Consider the following 13,896-nt stretch of genomic DNA (forward strand, 5'->3'; position numbering starts at 1 on the left):
CGAGATATACGACGATTTACGAAATTTTGGTCACATAGAGATGAATGGGGAATTTTCAAAATTTTCTCCCTTCAGGACATTTTCTCAGCCTGCTTCAAACCCTCCTCATTCAGTCATACATTCAGCTACAAACTCCATTCAAACTTCAAAATATTCAGCTATCTTTTGGCTTCATTCAGTGGGTTTCAAATGTTTCCTAGCATTCATAGTTTCTTCACAATGACCCTTCAAAGGTCATGATGCATTTCAGCTCTTCGAGCCGTTTAACATTGGTGTGTATTGGACGGAATGTTTTGGCTCAGAGTGGGAGATTCAAACGACAGAGCAGGGAGAGGGGGAAACAAGACCTGAGAAACTTCTGGGTAAACTGCTCTCTTGGCCATATTTTTTGAGCTATCAACACAAATAAGCCCTCAGCATGTAAGTAGTCTTGTCCTGCTTCTGACAAAGTGGTTTTTAAAGCAAAAGGATGGAGCACTTTTTCACAAAATGGCCAACTGTCATGAGAAGTTAAAAAAAATCCCCATATACCTCCATGTTAATTCCTGAGGGGTTTTCTCAGAGATCAGTAAATTTTCCCTCATCTATCTATCGCTCTCGTGGGTTTGTTTCTTGACCTCCATGCATGAAATTTAGATCAACAGCTTCCTCTGGGTCTCAGGATTCCTACGGTGTGTTCATTTTTATTCTAGCCCTCACGGTTTTGGCAAGGTGACAGGAGATTCGGACTCTTGCTTTGCCACAAAATCTTCATAAAATTACTGTAACAAGGGCAAAGTTGTGCACCTGCACCTGCTGCCCTTGACGAGCTGGTCACCGTGGAAACCTTTCATCTCATGCAGCTGTTTTTAGTAACTCATCAAAACATCCAGGAACAAAGACAAGCATGTGTCTGTTAATTTATCATTGATCACCAATGTAAAATCTGGCTTCAGATAAGCCTCAGCAGACAGGTTTACATGATTGAACACACACACACACACACACACACACACACACACACACACACACACACACACACACACACACACACACACACACACAGGGCAGAAAGTATCACACTTTAACAGCATTTGACTTTCATTTCCCTGAGTCAGCTCCTTATTTTCCCAGATTTTTTTCTTTAAATTTAAATTCCTTCCTTTAATTCCTGAATTGATTCAGCCAGTCAAACTTTTAAATCCTATTTTAGATTACACTGATTCATGCTTCATCATCATTCTTTTTGTCAGAATTGCAAGCACCTTTACACCCTGATTTCAAAGGGAATGTGTTGGGAATCAACAGACTCCACCAGCTCTCTGATGGCAGTTGGTAAACAATGATCACCATGGAAACATCTGGCTTCAGATGGGCCTCAGCCTACAGGCTTACATGGTTAAAAAACTCACACACAGGACACACAGGATTACATTTTAACAGGGTTTAAGAACGCCGACTTACATTTACCCTCAGTCAGGTCATTATTTCCATCAATGTTCTTTAAAATTTGATACATTCCTTTAATTTTTGAATAGACGCAACAATTTCAACTTTAAATTCCTTCATCCATTCCATTTATTCGACCATTTATTTCCTTTCATCCAAGAGTTCATGGCAGGCTAATTCAGCATTCTGCATTAGCATTTCAGTGCAAGCTTTCCAGGAGTTCTTAAAACAATTTTCAGACATATCCTCATTCATTCATGTTCAGCATTCTGCATTAGCAGTTGAGCGCAAGCTTTTACAGGAGTTTTTAAAACAATTTTCAGACATATCCTCAGTCATTCATGATCAGCATTCTACATCAGCAGTTGAGCACAAGCTTTTCAAGACTTCATTCAACCATTTTAAGACAAATCTTCAGTCATTCATGTTCAGCGTTCTGCATTAGCATTTCAGTGCAAGCCTTGCATGACTTCATTCAACCATTTTCAGACACATCTTCAGTCATTCATGTTCAGCTTCTGCTTTAGCATTTCAGCACGAGTTATTTAAGACTTCATTCAGCCATTTTCAGACATATCTTCAGTCATTCATGTTCAGCATTCTGCATTAGCAGTTCAGCGCAAGCTGCTTCAGCATTCTGCATTCACAGCGCAATTTCTTCAGAAATTGCTTTTCTAGTTTTTTCTATCTTTTTCTGTCTTTTTTTCTGTGTGTTCAGTCATGTAGTTGTGTTTGTCGTTTGAGTCTTTATTTGTCGGGTTTATTTCAGTTTTGGGGGGATTTGTGTGCTTTTACCTGGCCAGGTGTTGACTGGCAGGTCGGCGTGGTCATGGTGGTGAGCGGCGGAGGCTTCTCTCAGCTGACACGGGAGCACGGCGTTAAAGTCACTGCGGGCTCTCCGTGCACCGTGGAGGAAGTGGCTCTGGCCGTTGGTGAGGTGATCGGGCATGGGGCAGTTAAATCTGCTGCTGGGATGAACGGTGCAGTGGTTTTGTTTGTGGAGAAGGTTGAGCAGGCTCGTTCGCTGGTCGAGGCTGGCATTTCTGTGAATGGACTGCTCGTCCAGTTGCTCCCACTGACTCTGCCAGCAACGAAGATCACACTCTCAAACGTACCCCCCGTTTATCAGTGATGAATTCTTGTGCAGAGAATTATCACAGCATGGGAAAGTGGTTTCCCCCTTTAAAAAAGGTGCTGTCAGGCTGTAAGTCTCCTCTCCTAAAACATGTTGTCTCCCACCGGAGACAACTGTTTATGATTTTGAACAACAGGAATGAGGAGTTCAATATTCGGTTTCGTGTGAGAATGGATGATTTTGATTGTGTGTATTTTGCTACATCGTCCAACATGAAATGTTTTGGTTGTGGTGAGGAAGGACATGCGATCAAAGCATGCCCTCAGCGAGCCGGCATGACTCCACCTGGCGCAGCCTGAGCGCGCAGGGACCCGGTCCGCTTCAGCCGGGAAGGCCGGCGCCTGGGGGCAGCGTCCTGCTGCAGAGCTGCAGGAGGCAGCTGTCAGCAGTCCTGCTGCAGCAGCCTCTGAACCAGGCAGCGACAAACAGGCAGGAGATGACGTGAGTGGAGAGGGGGAGAGTGTCATAGGAGAGACAGGTGAAGGGAGTGGAGCACAGAGAAGAGAGCTGTGCGCAGTGAGGGAGGGTGAGACAGAGTGTGAGTTAAACAAGGTGGGTGAGACAGGTAAAGTGAGAGAAGTAGGTGATACAGGTAAGTTTGGTGAGACAGGTGAGGTGAAAGAAGCAGGTGAGACAGGTCAAGCATGTGAGGCAGGTGAGGTGAGGGAGGTGTGTGGAGCAAAGGGAGGAGAGGAAAATGAGGTGACTAAAGAACAGTTGGGTGAAATTGGTAAGGTGGTGAGCTGCAGTCAGGCAAGAGTTTCAGGTTAGTGTAACAGGCGAGACAGGTGAGGCTACAGAGCCAATGGAGGGTGAGGTCTCTGCTGCCCCTCAAAAAAGGCGCAGTAAGAGGAAGAATGTGGTGGCAGCGGCTAAAGCCAGCAAACAGGCCAGTAAACAGATGAGTGGTTTGGAGGTGCAGTCTGACATCAGTGACAGCGAGGGCTGGATCTCTGATTGCAGTGACTTTTCACCAACACACACACAGTTATCCAGTCAGGAGCAGGTGTACTCAGCCAAGATGTTTAAAAACTTCCTGCAACAGACAAAATATATGAAGGGTGTAAATCTAGAGCATTATTTCCCAGACAAAAATGTTTTTTATCATTCAGCCAGACACCACATTAAGACAAAAGTCGAATCTGGCTTCACTGACCAAGAAGTATTTAGACTGAAGAAAATAATGTTCAAAGTCAGAAAAGAAATTTGTTAAACATTTTTTTAAAATGACAAATTTAAATTTGATGCTTTTTTTATTGGCTGTTATCAGTATAGTTTTTAACCTCTCACCCACTATGAACACTTTTAAAATCTCTTCTTTAAACCTGAACGGGGCCAGAGAGGAAAGAAAGAGAGCATTTGTTTACGAGACAGTCAATCAGAAAAAAGTGGATGTTTTATTTTTGCAAGAAACACACAGTGATGACAGCAATGAGGTGGACTGGCGCAGAGAGTGGAGAGGAGACGTGTTTTTAAGTCACCACACCACACAAAGTGCGGGGGTGGGCTTTCTGTTCTCCAGAGCTTTTACCCCAAAGTCTACAGAGGTGCAACACATCATCCAGGGAAGGTGCCTTTTAGTGCGAGCTGTTTTTGAGCATTTTAATGTAGTTTTTATTAATATTTATTCTCCAAACAACGGTGCAGAGAGGAAACATTTCTTTGAAAGTGTCACAGAGAAATTAAAAGATTGTGGGTCAGCTGATTACATTTTTGTAGGCGGGGATTTTAATTGTACAGAAAATGAGCTTTTAGATCGCAATCACACAGAGCCTCATCCAGCATCCCAGCAGGCGTTAAGACGGCTGGTCTCATCCCATGGCCTGGTGGATGTATGGAGAAGGATGCACGCAAGCTCCAGGCAGTTCACGTGGTCCCACATTAGTGGAAACAGGGTTTCATTAGCACGCATTGACCGTTTCTATTGTTTGAAGCATCATTTAAATATTTTTAAAACATGTAAGATTTTACCAATGGGTTTTACTGATCACTCTTTGCTTTTATGTAGTGTTTTTATTCAAAACATTTGACCTAAAAGCGCCTACTGGCATTTTAATTCAGTTTTAACCATGGATCAAAGTTTTAGAGGGGCACTTATTTATTTTTGGACTGACTTTAGGCAGAAGAAAAATGATTTTACCTGTCTAAGACAGTGGTGGGACCACGGAAAGCTCCAGATTAAATTATTATGTCAACAGCACACTCTCAATGTTACACAGGACATCACCAGATCGATCAGAGATCTGGAGACTGATGTAGGGGAACTAGAGCAGTTGAGTGAGTCCACAGGAAATCGAGGATATGTTGAAATTCTCAAGTCTAAAAAGATGGCTTTAGCCAACCTGCTGGACACCAGAGTACAAGGTGCACTTGTCAGGTCCCGAGTCCAGACCATCACGGAGATGGATGCTCCCTCTAGCTTCTTTTTCAGCTTGGAGAGGAAGAACAGTCAGAGGAAGGCGATCCACTCACTGCAGTCGGACACAGGGCAGGAACTGAGCGAGCCAGGCCAGATCAGGCAGAGAGCGCTGGGTTTTTACTCTGCTCTGTATACCAGTGAGTACAAGGAGAACGAGGAGCTCATGGAGGAGTTCTGCAATGGACTGCCTCAGGTCTCTGAGGAGACCAACTCAAAGCTAGAGAGCCCTCTGTCTGTGCAGGAACTGCACGTGGCCCTGCAGAGCATGCAGAGCTGCAAAGCCCCAGGCATCGATGGCCTAACTGTAGAGTTTTATAAAGCCTACTGGGACATCTTTGCCAATGACTTATTGGGTGTTTTTAATGAATTTATGGCTGCTGGTTCTCTGCCTCTCTCATGCAGGAGAGCCATCATCACCCTCCTGCCAAAAAAGGGAAATCTACAGGAGATAAAAAACTGGCGCCCAGTGTCCCTCCTCTGCACTGATTATAAGATCCTCTCCAAAGCTATAGCCAATCGGCTAAAAGAGGCTATGGAGCAGGTCATCCATCGGGATCAGACGTACTGTGTACCCGGCAGGTCCATGGTAGATAATATCTACCTAATTCGGGATGTTTTGGAAGTCTCCAGTTCATTGGGTTTAAATATTGGCTTGTTCGCATTAGATCAAGAAAAGGCATTTGACCGTGTTGAGCACTGCTTCCTTTGGCAGACAATGAGGAGGTTTGGGTTCAGCACTGGTCTCTCATTGCTAAGATCCGGGTGCTGTACAAAGACACTGAGAGTGTGCTGAAGGTAAATGGCAGCTTGTGTGCCCCTTTTAGGGTGTATAGAGGTGTTGGGCAGGGCTGTGCGCTGTCGGGGATGCTCGATGCACTCTCCCTGGAACCCCTTCTCCAGAAAATACGCTGGAGTGTTCAAGGTCTGTTTTTACCTGGTTTTAATAGTAACATTACTTTGTCTGCCTATGCTGATGATGTTGTTGTTTTAATTAAAGACCAGCAGGACGTAGACACTTTAGCTCATGTCACAGCAAGCTTTGCTGCAGTCTCTGCTGCCAAAGTAAATTGGGAAAAATGTGAAGCTGTTGCAGTGGGTGAATGGCATAGAGGTCTGCCACTTCTCCCTCAACACTTACGTTGGAAAAGGGATGGTTTCAGATACCTGGGTGTTTTTTTAGGACAAGAAAACATAATGAGAAAAAACTGGGACAATATCATTGAATAAAATAGAGAACAAGCTCAATAAGTGGAAATGGCTTCACCCACAGATGTCTTACAGGGGGAGGGTGCTGGTTTTAAATAACCTGGTGGCCTCACTGCTCTGGCACAGGCTGGCCTGTTTGGACCCACCATCAGGCCTTTTAGCTCAAATCCAGAGTAAAATTGTGAGTTTCTTTTGGGATGGGTTTCATTGGGTGCCACAGTCTGTGCTGTTTTTATCCAGAGAGGAGGGGGGCCAGGGCCTTGTCCACCTGGCCAGTCGAACAGCCACTTTTAGAATACAGTTCGTCCAGAGGTATCTCACAGGACCTCCAGACTTAGTGTGGAGGGATGTGGCCAGCTGCATCTTCAGGCGTGTGAGTAACCTGGGGCTGGATGCTGCGCTGTTTTTAACTGATCTTAATTTTTTAAAGTTAAATGGGTTACCAAAATTTTATCAGGGTGTTTTTAAATCATGCACCCTGTTCAATTTTAAAAGAAATGAGAAATGTGACTCTCTGCACTGGTTGTTGATGGAGCCTTGAATTCATGGTGCCAGACTGGATGTGTGTTGCAGCTCTCTTCCAGGACTGATGGGGGCGCTGACCGGCTCCCAGACGGTAACTTTGAAACAGCTGGTGGATGCTGCAGGACCAGATCTTTTGGACGTGGAGGCTATGGGTACTATGATAAGGATGCGCTCCGCCAGACTGATTAAGAGGAGCCTGGAGCTCTGGATACAGAAACTGTCGAAAAAAGAGAGTCACCTCCTTCGGCTGTACGGAGAGGGGCGAGTCCAGCCTGAGCCCACAGACCCTTTCCCTGATCTTACCTTCTGCCTCGACCTCTCTGACCTCAGTGGTCCCCTCCTGGCTGTCAGTGGAGCGAAAAAGATGACGCTCCACAGTACAGACAAAAAGCTGCTGTACATGAACTGTGTTAAAGTTATCCATAAGAAAAACCTGAATGACAGACCCTTGTGTGTGTGGACAGACAGACTGGCGGGACACACACCTCACTGGAGAGTTTTGTATAAGCCTCCATTAAAAAAAAGAACTGGTGACCTCCAGTGGAGGATTTTACATGGTGCGATCGCCACCAACAGTTTTTTATCAGCCATAAACCCCACTGTTTTAAATAAGTGTCCTTTTTGTGGTCTGTCTGAGAATGTTTTTCATGTTTTTACTGAGCGCAGGAGACTTAATCCTTTTTTTACCTTTTTAACTGGAGTTTTTAATCTTTTTGATGTTGTATTCTCTGGCCCTGTTTTTGTCTGTTGCATTGAGTACAACAGGAAGAATAAATTTAAGTGCCGAATTTTAAACTTTTTAATTGGTGAAGCCAAAATGGCTATCTACCTCACTCGGAGAGACAGGCTGCTTGATCAGGGCTAGATCCTGTGGCCTTGTGGAAGTGCAACATTAAAGCCAGGCTGAGGCTTGAGTTTCAATTCCACAAGGCCATGGGAAAAGTGGATGAATTTTTACTGTTGTGGGGCTTTAAAAACATTTTGTGTGAAGTACATGATGGAAAACTAAATCTGAAAAATTGTCTGTGCTGAGTAGATGATAAACATAAAGTAGCTGATTGTTGAATTTTATTGTGAATAAAGTGTTTTGTTAAAAAAAAAAAAAAAATCTTCTTCTTCTTCTCCTTCTTCTTCTTCTTCTTTTCCTGTTGTTTTGAAAAACAAATTGTGGTGGAAAGTCTGGTCTCAGAAACAGGATGAAGCTCCATCCTCCTCCTCTGTACTGAGAGTAAGAGTCAAAGCGAGCTAAGAGCTGAGCAGGCGAGCAGGAGCAAAGTGAGCGTCAGATCAGAGCTAACATCAGTGTTCCTGCTCACATTCATCCAGAGCTGCTTTCATCATCACACACACACACACACACACACACACACACACACACACACACACACACACACACACACACACACACACACACACACACACACACACACACACACGCACACACACGCACACATATTCACACCCTGACTCATACACAGACTTTATGTTTTCATATCCAGGGCCGCCTGTTGGATGGATTCTTTTTGGAATTGTTCTCGCTGTTCTTGTTATTGTCGGGTTTGTAGTCTGGAGGTCCAGAAAAGTAAGTTCAAATGTGCAAATTCAATTTATTCAAATGATTTCTGTGAATTTCCTGTTTAGAGTCTAAACATTCTTTACTTTTTGTGGGTCCAACAGATCAACAATCGAAACCATCAAAAGCAGATTGAAGCTCTTCAAAAGCAGATTCAGTCTCCACCTCCTGACTCTGGGGTCCTGTGAAGTCAGCTGCTCTGGCGTGTTCTTGGCTGTGTGTGATCAGGTGTTTGTGAAGACATGGAGACCAGTAGAGGATGACATTTCAATCTAAATGACCCAGTTCAAGAGAAACTGGATTAAACTTTAACCTTCACTGAGTTCAGTTTATAACACAGCTCAAAACTGAGGAGTTCAGACCAAATGAAACTGATCACACCTGAAGGATCAGGTGACTTTAAAGCAACCAGGAGAGTCCTGAGAGAGGACTTGTGTCTGCACCTTCAGCTCAGAGGAGGCTGAAACATTTGTCCATTCATTTAAGAGCCTGAGCTTAGATTTCACTGACAGGGAAAACAAATTAAGTCATGTTTTGTCTTCAACACAGAGTTCAGATCTGAGCAGAAGAAGGACTTCACTCTGAGCCCTGAATAAGTGTCCATGAGCAACAAACCAAAACCCAAACTGTGTGTGTGTTTATTTGTATGCATGTGAATGAATAACTGAGATAATGAAGCTTTTTCTACCTAAAGTGTATGACCTGAATCTGCTGCTGTTTTTATCTGTTAAAGCTCTGAACTGATGTAGACATGGACTTTAAAATCAGCTGACTTTCTTTCTGCTGTAAATAAATGTGAATATTTATCAGATAAAGTCAAATGTACTGAGACTGATTTTTCTCTGTTCATACTTGTGCTATTGACATGATCTGTGCTGAGCCTGTGTTGCTGCTTTACTTGGTTCAGGTGTTAATCCAGAGTTTGACATTTCACATGAGTGTCATTTCACACACTGCTTCATGGTTTCTGTACAAACCTTTGAATAAAACAGGAAACATGCCAGACTGTGTGCTGGGACTGTTCTTCATGTGTCTGTGCTCAAACTGTGATAAAGACACTAAAGTGGACCTCCCCCATCCACTGAAAGCTGAACTCACCTCTTTAAAGAATTGTTACCTCCTCAAAGTTCCCCTGACACCTTTAGGAATTTTACAGAGCTCCATTTGTTCATATTGTTACAGTTAGATTAAAAATACTCTGCCACAAGATGAAAATGAACTTTTTAAAAAAATATAAACATATTTCTTAAAGAAAAATAATGCCTTTCGTAACTTAATAGAAAGTGATGCTCTGATGTCTGATGACATTAAGGCAGAATAGAGGTCTATTGGGTCTGCAGCTCCCCCTGGTGTTGGCTGTAGGGAGAACATGTTCAGCACCAAGGACAGCTCTGAAGCTGTTTCCCCTTCATGGAGCTTCAGATAATGAGTTTATGTAGTACACAAAAACAAATAAAAATAAAATGGGAATGGGATGTTGTGTTAAATATTAATAGACACAAAATACAATGATTTGTAAATGTCATGAAAGCATGTTTTCACAGTCAGACTGGAAAAAAAATTAACACAAAAGTAAAATCAGCATATTTTTTTTGTTTTTGTTTTTTTTAAAGAGAGATACAAAATTATTGCAGAGTAATGTCTTTTTAAATAATCATACAGAACATGAGGTCATGCATTAGAATATGGAATTTGTGTTTTCTGTGTTTCTCTTTCTGGTCTTATCACTGCCAGTCTTGTCACAGTTTTGCTGCTGACTGATAGTTCTCTAGTGCCCCACCTCACATTGCTGTAAGGTTATTTCCAAATTTGTTTTATGGTTAAAAAATTATTTTATAGTTTGTTCTGGTATCATTTATGAACTGTTATCACAGCTTAAGGTGCAAACAGCTGATTAGACAGCCATACTTTTACTTTTTTTTCTGCAGTATCTTTCTTCAACAAAGTGGTAAATTATTCTGTCAAGTATGATAAAGGATCAGACTTTTTTTCACAACTGGTAATCTGACAAACTTTTTCTTTCCACAGTTTTTTCTCAGTCATGAGCTGGTTCAGTAGAAATGTGTCTTTTATTGTGAAAGGAGTTTTCAGGAAGTATTACTAAGGGATTCATGTGATGTCTCTGTGGTCTCTGAGCTCAGCTCTCAGTCAGATGTGTATCAGTGTGTGTTCCTCACAGAGCTGTTAGAGTGATGGTGAATCTTCAGGAGACATCAAAAACTATGAAGCTCCTTCCTCTCGTCTGTCTTTGTCTGGTGACTCGCTCTGGATCAACGTTTACTGATGAAAATGGTAAGAAAACTAACGGCTCATACTGACTCTGAATTCTTTGAGATGAAATGTGTGAAGAAATGTTCAAACATGAAGTCAGGAAACAGAAAAGGACCAAGTTTATCAGAGGAGGAGGGAGAATGGTAGCACCTGAAGCTGTTAGCATTAGCATTTAGCTCCATTTGAAAAGAAGGAGCATTAATACAGTTGGTAATATGTGTCCTAATAATAATCACTATTCAGGATTAACACATCAGCCTCCATAACACAGCTGACGTCATGAAATGACAGCTTCAGCCGTTTAACAGACATGCGCAGTGTGATGATGTTGGTGATAGATGAGGGAGTGGATGTGTGGGGCGTCTCCTCCATCCTGCAGACACTAAACTGCAGCATCACTCTGATATGGACCATGAGAAAGAAGAACTGGAGACATGTCTGCTGGGACCTGATCTGTGAGGGTCAAACACAGTTATATTGACTTTTAAAGACTATGAAATAAAAGTCAGACTGAAGGTTAATGGACTAGAGGGACCAGAGGAAAAAGTTTCATCCCCTTATTCTTTCAAATCTTTAATTTAAAATTCTTCAGTGTCTAGTTAGGACAGTGTTAATCATGCGTGTGCGTTTGTCTCTCAGGTCCAGTGGTGGTGACAGAAGACAGTGATGTAGTTTTACCCTGTTCCCTCAGCTCCAAGGAGAACCTGGAGTCAGCGCTGTTTGACTGGAAGAAAGACTTGGAGAAGGGAAAGGAGGAGAGGGTGTTCATGTATAATGCTGGCCTTTACTCTGGCAGAGACTTTGATGATCAAGATAAACAGTTTAAAGGTAGAGTCTCATTTTTTCAAGAAGAACTGAAGAACGGCAACACCTCCATAAAGATCACAAAGACCAAGGTGTCTGACAGTGGAACCTACACCTGTATTTTCCCCAATCTTCAGCACAGCCCCAAGTTCAGCGTTCAGCTTGTTGTTGGTGAGTTCTTTCATCAAACTCTTGTTTCAGATTTACTGTGAGGACTGGTCAAATGAGGACCATCAAGTTTATTACATTTCACCCATTCTTTAAAATCTTATTCTGCATGTATTTTGATTTCTCTATATTTGCACATCTGTCTTTTAAACACTCCCTGCTTTAACTGCTTAATAACAACTAGTGGGACACATTGTCATTAAAATTAGAAGCAAAGGAAACAGGTTTCAATATTTCAATATCTTTACACAGCATATATCAATGGAAGAACAATCAGAAACTACAAGAACCAGTTTGAATTTAACATTATATACTTATTTCTCATCAAGGATCATTTACGTCAGTTTTGTCTGTTTACTCCTTTTTTTATCTTTCTGTCCTTATGCACTTATTGGTGAGTTTAAAACAAAAATAAAAAAGTTGTGTTTTGAAGCAGAGCATCCACCTGAAGTTACACATGATTCCTGTGTCTCATCTCAGGTGTGCAGACTGAGGCTGATCTAAGATGTTTTAGAAAGTGCAGTACAGAGAATCTCCAGCAGGTGTCCACAGAGCTCTCAAACACTTTCACAGAGTTGTGCACAGAACATGTCATATTTCATGAAAATACTTGCTAAAATACTTAAATATGTTTCATTTGATTACTTAAAAACACTCTCAAAAGATGAGTAAATATTCACAAAAGTACTTGTAGATTTATTGTATTACTCTAAAACAGTAAAGTTTATTTACAGATGGACTGAAGAGCCTCAGATGAGCTCAGGCTGAGTTAATTAATTAAGGCTTGTATGGTGAACAAATGATTTTAAACTAAGCCATTTAAAATCATGCAAAACCAAAAATCACTCATTTACCTAGTGAATATTTGTTTGAGTAAAAAATTCTGATCCAACAAAACTAAAGATGGTTATTAATCATTTTAAAGAAGCGATGCGTATAAATACTTCTTATTTTATTTATATTGATTTACTTCTGGTACAGACTCATGAAGCAAGATGTAATATTTTACTCAAAGAGCTTTAAATAAGCTTGTAGCTATATCTTTGTACTGTTAAACAAAGCCTGGTGAGTTCTTAGTCCGTGTTTGTAATCTCTGTGCAGCAGAACTATATACAAAAAAATTGGTCGGACAACTTATTTCACTCTGTACTATAAAGTGGGTAAGATAAATTACATCCCATAAATAATTGAGGCCAATATTAGAGAATGATTAACATTCCTGCTCTGACCATTTAACACTAATCTTACAGTAACAACACAAAGCAGTCTCATGTTACAGAATGACGCTTGTTTCTTCAACCAGAGACTTTATTTTATCTTTTAGGGAGTCAAATGAAATGTATGAAATGGCTTATTTTAATAACAGTGATGCCTGTATGCCATGTTAATGCATTACCAAAGCTCTCTAACCTTGACTGTTTTTTTTTTCTTTCAGAGTGTATCTTAACTGCTTGAGTTTTGTCAAAATCAAGTATATTTTTGTCACTCTTCACACAAATTTGAACTAGTTTATGATTATTTGACCTTAAAAAACTATAACTGTTCATTCTGTCATTGTGAATGTAAACTCTCTGAGGTGTCAGTAAGCACACTATCATGACTTGAGTCCTCAATGTAGGCACTATGGGAAATAATTTAATGAACATATTATAATTTGTTTTTATTCCTTTTCTTTGTTTTCATCTTTTGGATACAATTAAATATTCATCATAAGGACTATCAGACTGAAATTCACAGAATATTTCCCTCATCTTGTCTCTAATGTCTGTATTAAGTTTCATGTTGACAGATTGAAGCTGCTCCGAGATATTTTAGAAAGTGCAGTACAGAGCATGTCCAGCAGGTGTCCACAGAGCTCTGTAAACTTTTACAAAGTTACCAAAAGAAGATGTTTAACCTTTCTGATTAGATGAAATAAGTGAATGAAAATTTGTCAAAGTGTTTGATTGAACAGTAAAAAGACAAACTAAGCACTTATATTATGATTGTCGATATTAGCATAAATGAATAAAGTCTATAACCAAACATAAGAAACGTTTTTCTGATATAAAAACGTCCCACCATGACAGAAAGTCCGTCAGCGGTAACTTCTGTTTATGGTCAGGCAGGTGGTTTCGGTGGTTGTGAACTCGGAGTGTTTTCTCTGTACTGGCTTTCTATTGGCCGATTGCATCAATCAGTCAGACAAAGGAGGCGCTCGTGGAGGATGCTGTTCACTGATTGGTTGTTGGGGTTAAAGTTCCAGAAGCTTCGTTCCTGTAGATTGTAGAAAAACGCTGATTGGTTCGTTTTCTCACGAGGCGTTTACCGATTTCAGAGACAGTAAATATGATTGGTCAAAACCGTGTTGGTGATTTAACGTCAACA

At 41.3% G+C, this 13,896-nt stretch overlaps 2 protein-coding genes across 2 annotated transcripts in view; both read left to right on the forward strand.

The window, feature by feature from the left end:
* The window catches only part of LOC141805407 (butyrophilin-like protein 2), a 106,773-nt gene that overhangs the window by 76,231 nt on the left and 16,646 nt on the right, over positions 1-13,896 (forward strand). The window lies entirely within an intron of this gene.
* LOC141798951 (CD276 antigen homolog) lies at positions 10,415-12,984 on the forward strand. Its single transcript, XM_074680970.1, has 3 exons — positions 10,415-10,578; positions 11,197-11,532; positions 12,965-12,984. Exons 1-3 carry the CDS (start codon positions 10,479-10,481, stop codon positions 12,982-12,984), a joined length of 456 nt encoding a protein of 151 aa, XP_074537071.1. The 5' UTR covers positions 10,415-10,478.

This window comes from Halichoeres trimaculatus, unplaced genomic scaffold (genome assembly GCF_033239565.1).
Source record: "Halichoeres trimaculatus isolate MK-OKI-2021-1 unplaced genomic scaffold, fHalTri1.1 fHalTri1_scaffold_1, whole genome shotgun sequence".
NCBI classification, from domain to species: Eukaryota; Metazoa; Chordata; class Actinopteri; order Labriformes; family Labridae; genus Halichoeres; species Halichoeres trimaculatus.